Source organism: Drosophila serrata, unplaced genomic scaffold (genome assembly GCF_035046125.1).
Source record: "Drosophila serrata isolate PLE 108 unplaced genomic scaffold, ASM3504612v1 contig_360, whole genome shotgun sequence".
In the NCBI taxonomy this organism is placed as follows: Eukaryota; Metazoa; Arthropoda; class Insecta; order Diptera; family Drosophilidae; genus Drosophila; species Drosophila serrata.
In genome coordinates, this window is record NW_028257258.1 from 1,503,713 (window position 1) to 1,519,430 (window position 15,718).

At 38.4% G+C, this 15,718-nt stretch overlaps 2 protein-coding genes across 8 annotated transcripts in view; one reads left to right on the plus strand and one right to left on the minus strand.

Annotated features, from left to right (window-relative positions):
• Positions 1 to 5: 5 nt before the first annotated feature.
• osk (oskar) lies at positions 6 to 3,020 on the minus strand. The gene is made up of 4 exons (XM_020962902.2): positions 2,437 to 3,020; positions 1,591 to 2,035; positions 708 to 1,481; positions 6 to 648 (listed from the first exon to the last, which is right to left on the minus strand). Exons 1-4 carry the CDS (start codon positions 2,999 to 3,001, stop codon positions 546 to 548), a joined length of 1,887 nt encoding a protein of 628 aa, XP_020818561.2. The 5' UTR covers positions 3,002 to 3,020; the 3' UTR covers positions 6 to 545.
• A 3,868-nt stretch (positions 3,021 to 6,888) lies between these two features.
• Positions 6,889 to 15,718, plus strand: part of pyd (zonula occludens-like protein polychaetoid) — a 98,248-nt gene continuing 89,418 nt past the window's right edge. For all 7 annotated transcript variants that reach the window (XR_015273046.1, XR_015273047.1, XR_015273048.1 and 4 more), the window contains exon 1: positions 6,889 to 8,064. Coding sequence is in view for 4 of the 7 variants with exons in the window: in XM_086838926.1 (XP_086695052.1) it covers positions 7,503 to 8,064 (562 nt within the window). In the remaining 3 variants the exon portion in view is untranslated. The remainder of the gene's footprint in view (positions 8,065 to 15,718) is intronic.

The window sequence follows — 15,718 nt, forward strand, 5'->3', positions numbered from 1 at the left end:
GAGCATTTTGGCCCAAACAAATAAGGTAGAACAGAACAGCAAGAAAAAACAGTTTATAACATTTGCAATGATTTGCACTTAGATTCCATTTGGCTTTGCAATCCGATTTGTACATTTCAAGGGGATTGCAAGGGGAAATGATTTTAGGGAAAAGTAGAAAGGAAAGTAAGGCTTCAACGTGCCTGAAATTGATTTGCAAGTGAATTTGCACTCAGCTTTTGGGACAGCGGCAAAAAGTGGTCACAAACTCCGACAGGCAAAATGCAAAATCAATGACAGGCAGACGTTGAAAGCCTTAAGAAATTAAAATCTAACAATGAACACAAAACATGGAATTATTTAAACAATTAACACAAGCACAAACATACAAATACACATAGACATAAACATATACATGGACGCGGGGACACACATAAAACACATTAAAATAGTACGTAGGCGAATTCCAAATAAAAGCAGCGAGCCGTCAGCGTGGACCAATTGTAAAAATCATCTTCAATATTGGCTGGACCGGTGCCAGCCCCGTCCAAATGGTAACCAAATACTCAATACTCTAGACTCGATTCAATCATCTGCAGCACACGCTGCCTTCCAATTTTGTTCCAGAACAAATGAGGCTCCTTCGAACCCGACACGGAGCGGGGTGAGCTGGAAACGTAAGATTTTTATAAGTTTTAAGATATTTCATTCCCAGTTCGAATACTCACTTCTGAAAGCAATCGAATCGAACGATACCCCTCTCGTTGATCAGACAGGAGTGTATATCGATCACCTTCAGGTGACCCCTGCCCTCGGCGCGTATAAAGTTGTTAAATCGCAGAACCTTGTCGCACAGCCCCTTGTCATGGCAATAGTTAGCCAGGGGGGCGAGGGTGGTGAGGATCGGGACAAACCGACGGCTATGCATCTCCTTGATGAGCAGCCGAAAGTCATGCTCGATCTGGACAAGAGGCCTGCCCCTCAATATATCCACCGATCCGATATTGACAATTATCTGCGTTCGCTCGGGCAGGTAGACTTTCTTCAATCGATTCCGGGCACCGTTGATTGTCTGGCCGGAAACGCAGAGTCCCGACTGTAGGATCCGCTCGAAACGTCTAAAACGACACTTGAGCTCCATCCGGGCGAGATATAGAAGGAGATCATCGCCCATCAGTGGAAAGTCCAGAAGGTAGGCATCATAGTCCGAGCTAATGGTTAACATGGAATCATTATGTGTTCCCGTGGACATGGTCGTGGGTGTGGTCGTCCTTTCATGGCGTCGCTTTCTCTCACTGGCGGAACTTGGACGCCTAAAGATGTCCAATTGTGGATTGAGTATCTGGTTGAGATTGGGGCTTTGATGGTTCTTGTAGGGTGGTTGGATTTGGATCAGTTCCGGATTAGGCAAGTGGTTTGACTGCTCCGGATGATCTGTATAAATTTGGTTTGACACTGGCATTTCCGGTGCATTAACGTTGGATTGCTGGTAGATGTTGTTGCTGTAGGTTAAGGAAATTTACATTAATCATTTAATATTTTAATTATATATATAGATTTATATTTAAAAGTAATCTACATATTCAATTTAGTTAGCTCTTGAGCACTCACAGATGATTCCAATTGTCCTGGTAACACCAGTTCGACTCCGCTGCCGCCTTGGCCATTTGCGGCAGCGCTGCCGATCCGGTATTGATAGCCTTGCTCTGGTCATCCGCTGACTTCTCCGAGCTGACCTTCGCCCCCACATTGAGGTTGTTGTCCAGCGGGGACAGAGCCCGGCGCTTGTATCCATTACGCCAGTAACGCGGTGGCGCCCGCGGTGCACCCATCAAGTATTTGTCTTCCATTGAGGGTGCTCCGGTGCTGTAATCGTTCCGCTGTTTCTGGTTAAGGACCATGTCCAGCAGGTGGCTATTCTCCTTATTGGGTTTGAGGTTAAAGATCCGCTTGCCATTGTGACTACACTCGGCGGTCACATAAGGAATGGTTAGCAGAAAATCTGTAATGTTTTCCTCGAGTGGAAAGCGGTTGCCCGTTTGTTTGCGATATTCATCTGGAAGGATATAGATTGGGATTAAGGAGCATTAGAAAATTAATTAATTGAAATAATATATAATAAAAGGAATCTATTATAATAATAATTTTCTTTGGTCTAACATTTTTGGAAGCTTTAGAAAAGCCAAGTTACAATTGAGAAAAGCACATGTAGAAAGTTATATAACATTCATAGGAGATATCTAGAAATTTCTGGAGTCAGAAAGTTTCTAATAGAAACCTTTCTATACTTTTTTATATTATAAATAAGTTCTTACAATTTGAATTATATTTTCTTTGTTTTTCCACTGATTTAAGTTGAAAAGGTAAGATGATTAACCAAGCTTACAAAATGGAAAGTTCCATCGTATGAAGACACTATATATCTTTATGATTGAAGATCATATTATATATACTCACCTTTAATGCTCGATATCGTGATTCCATTCTGGGCATGGCTTAGCAATATAGCCCGTATCTCCGCATCAATATCGGGATACTCATCCCGCACATCTCTATAGTTGCTTTCGATTATAGTCATGGTGCTGCTGGTGGAGTAGCTCTGGCTTTTCCTGCTCCTGTAGCTGATACTAGGTGTGATGATCTCCTCCTCCTTGGTGGAGATCAATGTTGAGGAGAAGAGTCTAGCTACGATTTGCAATTGCTCTTGGCTTCTTTGCCCATCGGCCAACGGCACTTTCCACAACTCCGGCTTACCACCACAACCTTCGCTTTTTTGGCCCGCCTTAAAGATCCTATAAAATTGTCGGACAAATCTCGACTTTTCCGGAAAACTTGCCGTACAGTCGGCCCTCACAAAGATCTTGCTATGGGAACTTTTCCGAAATGTGGTAGGTTGCTGAAGCTTTTTGCACAAATTTTCCCAACACGTGGCCACGTGCTTTTTCAGCGACCTCAAACTGTTGGCTTTGGTACTCGGATTACTGTTCAACTCGCTGGGGAATTCACTTCTAACTGCGGCCATCGCACAAACGAAAGTGATCCAATTGATTTCTCCTCTAATCGGTGTTTCTTCTTCCCTTTTGCTCTCTTTATCAAAGTTTCTCTGAGTATAAGCTTTGATTTATAGGAGAAGTGCAGGTGAATAGGGAGGGGAACAAAGGGGAGCAAAAGGGACTAACTGTTATTACTTATCGTAATTATGATTTCCAAGTTATTCCAGGTTTTGGAGCTTTTGAATTTCCATTAAGGTGGGTCGTCTTTGGAAGTTAAATATTATATACAATTATACAATATATATTTTTAAACAAATTATTTTGTCAAGTCTTAATTAGCATTTTAAGTTTTCTAGAAGGTTTAAAATTACCTTTAGGCAAAGTCTCATTCACTTGAAAGATGTATTATATTTCATTACCATTTGTTTTCTGTAACAATCTTAATGCAATTCATCATTAACGATGTGCTTAATCTTTCTTACTTTAGAGAGCCACAATTTAAAGCAGGTTACAAAGCCACTGACAAACAATTATATCGAATTACCACCTGCAGAACCATTTGACGACGATTATTCGAGTCGTTAGCACTCGGCATACAGCTGGACATTCATTTTAATGGCCTTTCTCTTGGTCCAGATTAGACAACAGCATGCCAGCTTGGTCTTTTGCATTGTGCCTCTGTGATAAGTAATTACAAAATTACGGAATAATAAAAATTCCACAATAACTCAACCACCATATGCGGTGGGTCTTGATAAACTGCTAATCTGCCAATCGGCAAATGGTGCTACTGACTGCTGCTGGTCCAGAGCCCAAAACAATTCCCCAAGACAATTATCATCTCGGCCAAGTGCACCTGGAGAGCTTTGGCTAGGGGGTAAGGGTAATATGGGTAATGGAAGCAGTTCGTCTGAGGATTGATGGATGATGACTATGGGGCCCTTATTTCAACTCGAATAGGTTTTCTCCGCCCCGGAAGAGCGTCAGACAAACGGAAAGAAGCTTGAGGTCTGATTTGACCAAGTTAATACAGTGAAGCTCATGAATAAGTAAAGAAAGACCTTTTGAGACCTTTTTTCTAATATATGTTTAGGATTTAAAGCGAGTGAAACCATAAAACGTTGTTATTAGCTGAATTTCTATTCATTTTTTGGTTTAAAAAACAAAATAAAGTATAACCTTTAGAAGTTTGACTGTATCTCTTCCCCATCTAATCCACCCTTACTACACTTAATTGCAGAGGAAGCTGCAGAGACGTGACGAGCAATACTAAATGGAAACATTGGGCAAAAACATGTGGCACAATTGATGATAACACTCCCCTTACCCCATTTTCTATTTGCTGAATGTATGTAATCCTCTCAATAAGCTTTGTTCTGGAATGATTCACCCGGATTTCGAATGCCATTCAACTTTCCCTTTTGGCTGGGAGTTTTGCAAATATTTTCCTGAATTCATTCGCATCACAGTGCAATTGTTCCTTAATAATAGTAATTTGCATTCAAGCCTTTCATAACACTCACACAAATCAACTCTTGTTCTGTCGACACCCACCTTAGAACTACAGTGGACATTGGCTGTTGTGGGCTTATCAAAAAATTGTTTTTTTAATCAAGAACAAAATATTCTCTTCCTTTAAACTTAAAACTTTATTTTTTAAAACCAAAAATATATTGTAATATATTTTAAATTACTTAAATAGTCAACTAAATGTAATCCTATAAAAGATTAAACATTCAGCGTTGAGGATGAAATACATCTTGTATTTTTTTAGATTCTAAAAAGCTCTTATATTACACTATTCATTAAAGAACTTCTAGTGCAAAATTAAGGGAAATTTTTAGAAATATTTAAATAAATAATCAAGAGATTATTATTATTTTTCAGCGTCAATGAGGTCAACCGTCTTTGTAAACCGTCTTTGTAAACTTTAGCTCTCCTTTCTATATGGCTATGATTGAAGACCTTTGTTTTTCTGGCTTTATTTATTTTACTTTTTTTTGCATTTAAATATTTTTCCTCATTTGATGGACAACCTTTGTGGCGCTTTGGCAGGCCGAGGGTGGATTTTGAATAGTAAAGAGCAATTTGCTGAGGAGAATTATGAGCGACACACTATATTCATTGGGTTCGACTGCATTGCTGCATAAATTATGGACAAACAACTTGTTGATATTCTTTCTGCCAGTTTGCCGGTTTGGTTAACTTCGAGGTTACCTCGCAGAGGGCGGTAAAATGTTCGGGGGATAGGCGCAAATTATCGTAATCAATTTATGCAAAAAACCATTTAGCTATTGGCTCACTTCGGGGTCGGGTTACACCTGTTAATCTGCCGACAGGCGGAAAATGTCAGGAATGCTGCTGGCCTGGCCTGGAATTTGCAGGCCAGAGATTTCCCCTTCGGATCAGTCGTTCGGTAGCAGCTCAAACAGTAATTTCCCTTAATTAGCCTTATCCGTTTCCATGGGCTGGCCAAAACATCTGTTATTATTATTGTTCTGCTGCCGGAGCCACTCACAATCATCGATTGGCCAGCAAAAGGGCCTTAATCAGAGCACCGCAATTCAAACACACGTAATTAGAGTGCTCTTCTGACAAAGTGTAAGGAAATGCAGTGAGAGAAATAGTTTGATACAATATTAAAAATCAAAAAAAGGTAAAGAAACCCAAGAAAATGTTGCAACCAACTTAGCATAAGCATTCAACTTTCTTTCTATTTTATATCATATTTTTACAAGAAAGAAAGCCAGTACTTTACTTTACTACTTTCTGAACTAAAAAGCTAATTATTTAAATTATTCTAGGCTTAAAAGCTTATTCGATTATTTCGAGCAGTGCTGCCTGGTTGTTTCCTTTTCTGATGACCGGTTACAAGTTGGCCAACAGATTGTAAACGGCAAGGCACTCAAAGTTAAACGGCTAAACATGTGGCTGAGTGTGTGGCCAGTGGCAATTAATCAAGGCTAGGTGTCGTACACCGTAAGACTGCTTCCGATTCCGGTTTTCGGACTCCCCGAGAGAGCTCCTGCTCCTCATTATGTCCACACGATATGGTAATGTCCATCGTCTTGACTGAAGGCTTCCATATCCGTTTTGCTGTTTATTTTGACGAAGAATAAATTGGAAGAGTAAACATATTCTGTATAAAAACTAACTGAATTAAAAGCGAATTAATTTTAAATTTGCTTTAAATCCTTTAAAATTTTAGCATTAATCTGTTTTAAGCCAAGTTTAACTCAAGTTACGTTTTAACAATACCGTATTTAAGCAAGGAAATAGAAACAAAGGCAATTGTTACGATACGTTAAGATACAGCAAGCAAATCAAAGAGAGTCCCAAAGAGAGCGAGTGCAATGTAAACACAATTACTTTTTATTTGCTTTTATTTTACACTCAAAACTCGGTTTGTCACTGCAGCTGCAACGTTAACATTATCATGCAAACACAATTACAAGTTATGCTCTCTCTGTTTTTGAGACTCTCCCGCTCTTTAGTTAAACCGGTTCTCACTTACTCTCTACTCAACTAAACTCAATCAAAGAGAGTTGCCTTTGCTCGAAAATAAAATACCCTGCACTTGCTGAGTGTGTCGAAATATTTAAATATTAAAGAGTTTTTATGTAAAGGTTTGTCAGTATATTTTAAATAACCGCACTTTGCTTTCCATTTTCAATTACGCCTTCTCTAAACTAATTCAGTTAATAATTAATATTGCACATAATATATAAGCCAAAACAAAGTAATATACAAACACATATACTCACATGAAATACGATTACTGAGTATGATGGTTTACTCACGCTCAGAGAGAGCCGTCAAATGTAAAATGTTAAACAACAGCTCCGTATTTCAGAGTGACCAAAGCAGAAAAGTCAGCCGCACAGAGATTATAAAAGCAGCCGCGACCAAAACAAATACAACAGTAACAAAATAACCACCGAACGCGCAGCACCTCCGTCGAGTTTTTCTCCGCGAAATATACGAAAACTACGAAGTGCCGGTAAAAGTAATGCCAAATTGATAAAATAGTGTACATCTGATTCAGAAATATATAAGAATTATATATTTTCACGAACCTTGTGCGGGAGTATCGAAGTGGCGGAGAAAACGAAAAAACAAATAAAAATGGCGCGCTTTTTCGCTGTTTGCTTTGCAAAAAAGTAAAGAAATGCGCTTGCTTAAAGGAAAACAAAGCATAGTGTTTTTAAATAAGTGTGATGTCGTTCTATGACTACTAATACTTAAACAAAAGTGAAATAATAAGGGAAAATAACATATAACTACGAAAACAAAGCAAATAAGGTGTAACCTCCACTGAAAGTACGCGAAAAAAAAAGTGCAAACACACAACAACAACTAACAACCGCAATTTCGGCGCAAAGAAGTGCAAAGCTAAGGCAAAACCTATTGAAAATCTCTCAAATCTAATGGAAAAATGCCCCAAAGGCATGTGTTTTGTTGTTTTTGCAACCGGCGAGTGCAATAAATACAGTAATAAACCAGAGTAAGAAACGGTAAACAACGGAGAAGATGACGCGCGAGGAAGAGGAAGAGGTGCGCTCTCTCCTGTGCCGCCACCAAGAGCGCATTATGCTGGACTTGGGCAGCACCGATCTGCTGGCGGTGCTCGTCAAGAACTCGGTGCTCAGCCAGTCGGAGGAGGATCTGCTGCTAAAGCCCTATGGTGCCGTCACGCCCACGCCCTCTGCCGCCGCCTCTGCCGGCGTCGTAGCGGGCGTCGAGCCGCCCGGCAGCGCTCCATCGCTGACTAAGCGCAAGCTCAGCGCCGTCGCCAGCAGCGGGAGCACGGCCAGCGGAGGCAGCGGCGGGAGCGGGGGCAGTGGATCTTCGCGCTGTGCCAGCGTTAACGGTGATGCCAACTGCGACAGCCGCTCACTAACGCCATCCGGCGGTGGCAGCGGCGGCGGCTGCTCCGGATATAACGACGCCGAAATTCTGCGTCTTCAATGCGCCAATCTCATAGAGATCATTGCCAAGAGTGGGTTCGAGAAGTTCAAGCAGTTCTGCTACGCCATCGAGTGCGAGTGTCCGCAGCTGATCGAGGATCTAATTAACGATCGTCTCAAGAGCGGTAAGTGCTTGTACCTGTTACCTGTTTGCCTGTACTCGAATTCGAATACCCCTTTCCCTTTATACACAGTGCAAAAATATATCTTTAAATTGGTATATAATGACAATTACCAAAAGTAATTATAAATAATAATATATATTTATAGAAATGTGGAAGTTAGTTAACTTTCATTCTTCCTTTTTAAATTCCCATTTTGCCTTTAAATTATATTCTTCAAGATCTCCCATATTTAACTCCTGCTTTAACATTTTATTATGTGAGATGATCTAACTTTTGGTAATATTATGGCTTTTTTTGAGCGTGTAGAACCGACTAAAAAACACGAAAACACCCTCTCTTAACCGGTTCCTTGTGATCTACCTGATCCCCCAATGCGTTGGCAGCTTTAGTAGCCCATATCTCAGCTGTAAATTATTCACGTAATTGTTCGCGATCGGCTCTCAAGTTTCTCATCTCTGCTAATTGGCTGCCAGTACAGTGAGCAGTCGCTAATTTCAGTTTTTTACCGTAAAATTATAGCTGTAATAACAATTTGTACAGCCGCGACACAGCTTGGAGGTATGAAACTTCCAGTTTAAAATTGAATGGTATCGTTAATTCAGAAATTACTTTATTTAGGGATAAATAGACCGTTATATTGTCTCAAAATGTGTACAAAATATATTACTTAGAAGTTTTCTATTTCGATCGATCACTGTTCAATTCTTCTTGTGGTCTCTTTTTGTCGCCATATGCTATTATTTTGCCCATGGTAATGTGGGTGTTGGTTTAGAAGGTGTGCGAGTGGGCGGATCGTCGGCCATTTACAGTGGCGCGTTAATAATAATTGGCATTTTTTGAGATTATTGAGCTGATTATGGAAGCCAAGTATTTATGCAAATTTCATTTTATGAGGTGGTGGCGGCAGGTGACATTTGAAGTATATGACATATGACAATGTCTTTAAAGACCACTTTCCCTTTAAAACTTATCTTATCAAGAGCATGTCTCTTTGGGGGTTAGAAACTAAAATAAATAAAAGTAAAACTACACTGAGTCAATAAGCGGAAGAGAGCAAGTGAAAGAATGTCTTTTATTATTTTTTTCTTACTGATAAGAGAACTCTTGATTGCGGTTCGTTAAAATGTGGGAAGTTGATCTGAAAGAAAATAAATGGAATTTCCATTTACACTCATTAGATGATAAACTTATTAGCTTGAGGTTAAATTGTAGATTTTCAGAGTTTTTAATAAGCAGATATCATAAAGAAGATTCTGAGAATCTATCTTATGAAAATCTCTTTATAATTATATATTCCATTTAATGAATCACCTAATAGGTAAATTTTTATCCATTATTCACAGCACAATAAAAGATAGTATTCGTTTGTGAAAAATTATCTTTAGCTGAAGCTGTGGGTCCAATAAACTGCTCCCACATTCCAATTAAGAATTAACCTTTTTTTTTGTTTTTGGAATTTTTTTTGAGATTATATTTTAAATCCCGTTTGGTGGTATATCCACTCCCATTTATCTTGACTCTCCGTACCAACTTCCTCAAAGCGATCCGTCAAAAGTTCGCAGAGCTGTTGTTGCCGCATCCACGCGCTGAATCATTGACCCACAACTTCAGCAATATGTAGCCAAGCCCATCTAGCACACTGCAACAACAACAACAATTTAACAACAACTCCAACCAACAACAAGAACAACTCAACAACACCAACAACATGTCAGTGTCGGCATGTAAATTTTTGCTGCCCAGACTTGTAAATTACCCCCAACGATAGACCGAAGACAGGAAGACATTGAGTGAAGGGGGCAAGCTGAAGAACGAAAACCGAAAATTGAGATTACATGCTGAAAGCAGCTAAAATAACAATAACAACAAAAAAGGAACCCTTGTTGTTCTTTGATTTCGCTTGTTTTATTCCGCTCTAATGAAAAAGTTGTCGGCCGAAGGGAGTAGAAAACAAAATAATCATACATTTAAGATACAAGATCCATACATACACATGCCCAAAAAGCAATGAACTAAAACAGAAACTAAAAAGGTTAAAAAAAAAGAAAACTGTGGTCGAAGAAAGTAAAATTGGGGTATATTGGAAGCGCCACCAACACAAATTAAACGCTCTTTATAAGGAATTTGATAAGGTGGATAGGTAGAATTGTATATTTTTAAAGAGTTATCAAAATTTAAATGCCACATTTTCCAAACAAAAAATATTTTTATAGACATTTTAGCTTCATTGCGTTTGTGTCATTTGGAAGGTAAACTTAATTAAATCAATATTAAATAGAACATGTTGATTATATAGATTCTACTGTTTCCTGGAACTTTACCAATGAATCACAGTCGGGTTCTTTTCGTTTTTTGTAGGGCATCGAAAAGTGCCAGCAACAAGAAGCAACTAACACAAAAACAAGAACTCTTACAAAAAAATAAAAACAACAATAACAATGACATAGCCACGGCAAAACGTATTGTACACATAAAGCCCTCGATCACGTTTTACGATTCCGGCCACGATTACAGTCAGAAGAAAGAGATGGGGCGATAGACGAAGAGGGACAGAGAGAGAGAGAACGCATTACGCGTGGTCCATGTTCATGTTCTTGTCAGGTGTGTGTGTGTGTGTGTTGTTGTGTTGTGCTGGTGTTTGTGTGCGTCTTTAAGTAACTCCATTTGTCCAACTGCCGCCGCAGGCCATTTTCCTATCCTCTTCCTCCACTGCCTTCTGGATCTCCACCGTATTGCTGCCTCCCTCTTTATTTTTCCGTCTATGCGAGTCGTAGACCAATCCATTCATCATCATCATGATCAGGTTGGGGAACATCATAATCCGATTCGTTGTCGTTTCGCTTTTACTTCTTTACGACTCTCGTCGCTCCCTCTTTCTCTGTGTGTTTGCTAATTTCTTGTACGTGCTGTTCTGGTCTGTCTTTGCTCTTGCTTTGCCTTCTCCTTTGCCGCCCTCTTCGTCAGGTTCTCTTTACCTTTGCCGCGGCGGCTCAGGTAGGTAGATTTATATGCATACACCTGAGGAAAAGCGAATAGTATGGTTTATATTATATGTATTATTATATATTATTATGTGTACATTGTACATATATTATATGTGTACATTGGTTTTAAAATATTTTAAAAATTAAATAGATACATTTTGAAAAGACATCAATGATTACTTAAAATGATAAAACATTACGATACTTTCAAAATCTACAAAAGTCTCTGGAACTTCAATTCCTAAGATACTTTTGTACTAACTATTATTCTTAGAATAATTCTAGGACTCCTAATATCTTGAGCTTAATAGTACAGGCTATGTAGGTAGAGTCAGTACCCTTCTCCACGTAAATTACAATTATTTACAGCTCACAATGTTTTCTCCTCTCTTCGGATCTTTTGCATCTCTCTTCCCACTTTATGCGGCGCTCCCTTTTGGTAGTGTCTTTTTGCATTTGATAATTTATGCAGCATAATCTGGCCGATGACGTTTATCGCTTGCCATTCCCATTTGTCCCCTCCGTTCGGTCTCTTTTCTTCTCTTCAAACTCCTCCTCAGCCCACCCTCCCCATTTCCCGCCTTCTATCCCTTATTCTGGTTCCCCTATTTCCTTTCTGGGCTGTGTTATCGTGTTCTGCTTCATCTTTTGTGTCTGTTTGCACTGCCCCTGAGAATCGTTTCCTTTTATGTTGTATTTGTTGATTTCTTTGATTTCGCTTTTTTTCTTTTTTGGGTTTTTTTCCCTCTTCTGATGATAATGATGTTCACCTTTAGTTTCGTTCCATTTCGTTTCGTTTCAACTGCGCATGCGCATCCTGTTTTCGTTTGCAACCGATCGTCTTTGTTTTCTACTTTTGTCCTACTTCTTCTGCTGGTTTCTCTCTCTGTCTCTCTTTCTCTCTTTTGGCGGTTGAAGTAGGTCTTGAGTTTTGTTGTTGTTGTTTGCCTCTTTGCGTTTTGATTTTCCAGCCTCTCTTCCGTTCCACTTAGCGGTACAGGATCTGAAGACTCGTCACTATTAGATTTTCAAATTTATGTCCAGAAGAGAGTACATAGAAAAACAGCGAAATGGGTCGTATACGTCGCATGTTGTAAATTTCTCGGTTCTATTATATTTGAATCAATTAACATAACATAATTTATTAACTAACTCCTAAGTATACCACATTTCAGTCAATCAATTCATTAATTTGGAACTGATCCTAACTTTTGAATATAATCAAAAGTCTTTGTTAAAAAGATCCCTTACAAAAAATCAACTTTGAGGAAGGCAATGTTAATTGAAGTTTAGTTTATTTTTAATAAATTCATGTTCTATACAATATTTTATGAAAAGTTTTCTGGCAAAATTAATCTTTTTTTCTAAATAGAAATATGTATTTTTTAACAAATTTAACCTGTGAATTTTTGCGAACAAACCAACTTAACAGGGTATGAAAATATTCGAATAAGCATATTGTCTCTTTAAAGCCTTAACACTTAACGCTTTTCCATTCCGCTTTATCTTAACTCATCGGTTGCAACAAAGTTGTAGTTGTTTTTCGATCGTTGTTGGCTTGTGCCTCGTAAAATCACAAGCAAATGTGTTAATTTTTTAAATGGAAGTGATTAACTAGAGTTCGTTGCTCAACAACTTGATTTTTTTTTTTTTATTATTTCGAAATATATATGTAGATCTGTTTCGATCTAAAACAAATTAGATCTTCTGGGTGGCCTAGAATGTTCGCTCCCTCGCAACTGATTGCAATTCCCGTGATTACAATTTAATTTCTATTCGGTGAGCCCTATTAAATCATTATTCATTTCGGTAGCTGATCCTAAGGTGCATACATACATAGATACATACATATATGGCTCATTGGTATATGGGGTTTTCCTCCGCTCTCTTCTCGGATCTCGTGAGTCTGGGACAGTCTGCTAAGCCGCTTACCCACACAACTGTCACGCAATCAGCGATACACCGATCCCGGCAGGTAACTTGTTTACCTCTCTTTTACCCATTCTCACCGCTTCCACGCTCGTTCTGATTACAAGAACCACAACAACACCAACAACAACAAAATGGGTGGAAAAGCTATGACTCATCGGGCCCGTAAAGCCATTCTCCAAAAACGGGCACCGCTCCATCGGTTCCAGACTGCTGGCGTCTGCTGCAACCTGGAAGTTGGCAGTTGTTGCAGCTGGAAGTCTTAACTGTTTCTCTGCTGGCTCACTCTGTTTCCATTCCCACTGGAATGGGGTACAGTGATCTTCCACAAGAAGGAAAGGGTATTATTTAAATTTTATGTATTTTGTCAAGCCTGAATAGGCAGAATATTATGTTGGAATGGAATAAAAAGGGACGATATAGTTTACCTTTGTGTAGATACAAGTATTTATTTTATAAAGAATATAAAGGATTCAATTAAGTGCTCTTATCCAATCTCCACTGTACCCAGGTCATTTGAGAAAAGGTGAAGAGATACAGGAGAGCCCGTAGTGTTTACTGCATTTTGTTGTTGAATGCAGAATCATCTTCGTTCTCTGGAGATTTTCATTCCCATCTTTTTTTCAATTCTTTTTTCACATGGTTAGTTTCATTCATAGTTATCGTTCAGTCAGGGAAGCACCTTAAATGGTATTTGCCGGTTTTGTTGGCATTAGGAAATGCATCAACAAGATCGATCTGTTTTTTGCCGCTTCATTGCATTTTGCCCAACCCATTTAAAATATTTTTTTTTTTGTGGATTCTTTTTTATGGATTTTTTCTGTTCGATATTGAACTTTCAATCTTGGTGGGCCCCACACACTTGGGCTCCATCGAACTTCATTTGCCGTCTTCATTTTCAATTTTTATTTGTTGGTGTCTTTTTGTGCTGTTGAAAATTATGATTAATTAGTTTGATCGAGATGTTTGACTCGGCAAATGTTTGATTTAACGCTTCGTTGATCCCGACAACTAATGGAGTTTTCTTGGCCTGTGGAAGAGTAAATTGAATAACCTCTCAAACGACTGGTTAATTATTTGTTAAATAAATAGGAGTTCAAATATTTATTGGTGTAGCTAAGAGTGCAGTGCAAATATTCTATGGTTTACAAATTAATTCCTCTTTTTATTTACTCATTATTAGAATTAACCTTTCATTAAAAACAAAGCTTGAATATTTATTGTTCGTTCGCTTGACCCTAACTTACCCCATTTAAAGTTTTATGCCGTACTCAATTATTTTCAAATTACAAGTACTTTCCCCGCACTCATCTGTATTTAGAGCATTATCTGTCGATTTTGTTTTTTACCTTTTTGGGGACCGTTTAAAATGAGTTTCGCCGTTGGACCACGCAGAAACAATGACCACAATGTATAGTGATTTGCCTTTTTTTCGCTTTTCTGCTTTTGTTTTGTTGTTTAAGCAATTTTCTGTCCAAAACAAAGTCTAATTTCGCAAAACTTTCTTTTTTTCAATTGCAAAAAAAGTGCTCTCTTATTGTTGTTTTTCCTGTTATTATGGTTAGAGGTCTGTTGGCCTTTGTTTAGCCTTCCCCCCAATAATGATAATGATGACAACTAAATGGGGGAAAAATGGTAACTGAAGGGGTAAAGGGGAATTTAAACAATGTCAACGAGTTTAAATGAAATTTGCCACGCTTGGTAGCTACCGTAAATGAGATAAATACAATTAATTTAAATAAATCATTAAATTCAAGGCTAAAAAAATGCAAAGCAAACCAACAAAATTATTAAAAAAGTAAATCAAAGCGAAATTTTGGCAGTAAATAGAGTAAAAATTGATATTGCTATGGATTGTATTGAATTCTACAAGAAATGGGAGAAAACCAAACTATTCCTTTACTTCACTTTATCTTTAGGGCGTTGGTTCATAATAAAAAAAATCACTTAACGAGCAGCAAACAAAATGCTTTCCATAAACAATTAAACACTCCATTAAGTCAAAGACCCTGGAAACATCCATAAAATTGGACAATATCTGAGAGGGGAACCAGAGTCACATCGTCAAAACAGAAATGTGATATGGTTATCGAAAATGTATTTACTTTTAATCAAATCAAAAACAGAAAATGAACATGATTTTATTTTTTTCTCTTACGTACATATGTGTGTCTTTTTCCTATCCTCTTTTTTAATTTGTTCAATGATGAGAGGTTTTTAGAGGGTCATCTGGAGTTCAACTTTAATTGACAGAGACGCCAGAGAGGAGTGTGCCATTGACCAGCTGTCTTTACCCCCTACTTTTGCCCTTTTGCTCGTTGTGTGGTCAGCTTGAGGCTTGAATGACAGCATTTTATGCCGCCTCAGGCGGAAATGGTAATACAAACTTTATGGCCACAGTGGGTCGTCGGATTCTCCAAGAACTTTGCATCTTCAAACTCCATGGCAAATTTCCAGGCAAATTTTGCTGTTGAACTTCCCGTGAAGACTGCTCGAAAACATCGACAGCAGCTTGGATAAATAAACATTTGATTTTTTCTGCTGACTTTTGGCAAATCCGCCGGAAAAAAAAAAATATATTGTTTATGGCGTTAAATTTTCGAAATGCTCCCGAGAAAAAGAGAAATAAACTCGATTTTTATGTTTATATATTTATGCATTTTGGCCACGCCAAAGAAAACAAGTCTCTTGGCCAAATGTGAAGTTTTTTGGAAATGATTTGGAAATTTGCTTACGCTTAT

What these genes read in the sequence shown, in the direction of transcription:
- osk (XM_020962902.2), bottom strand. Translation starts at nt 3,001, where the DNA reads ATGGCCGCAGTTAGAAGTGAATTCCCCAGCGAGTTGAACAGTAATCCG. An exon ending in CACGATATCGAGCATTAAAG is followed by an intron (nt 2,036 to 2,436) that starts GTGAGTATATAT and finishes ATATCCTTCCAG; the next exon opens with ATGAATATCGCAAACAAACG. An exon ending in CAGGACAATTGGAATCATCT is followed by an intron (nt 1,482 to 1,590) that starts GTGAGTGCTCAA and finishes CTTAACCTACAG; the next exon opens with CAACAACATCTACCAGCAAT.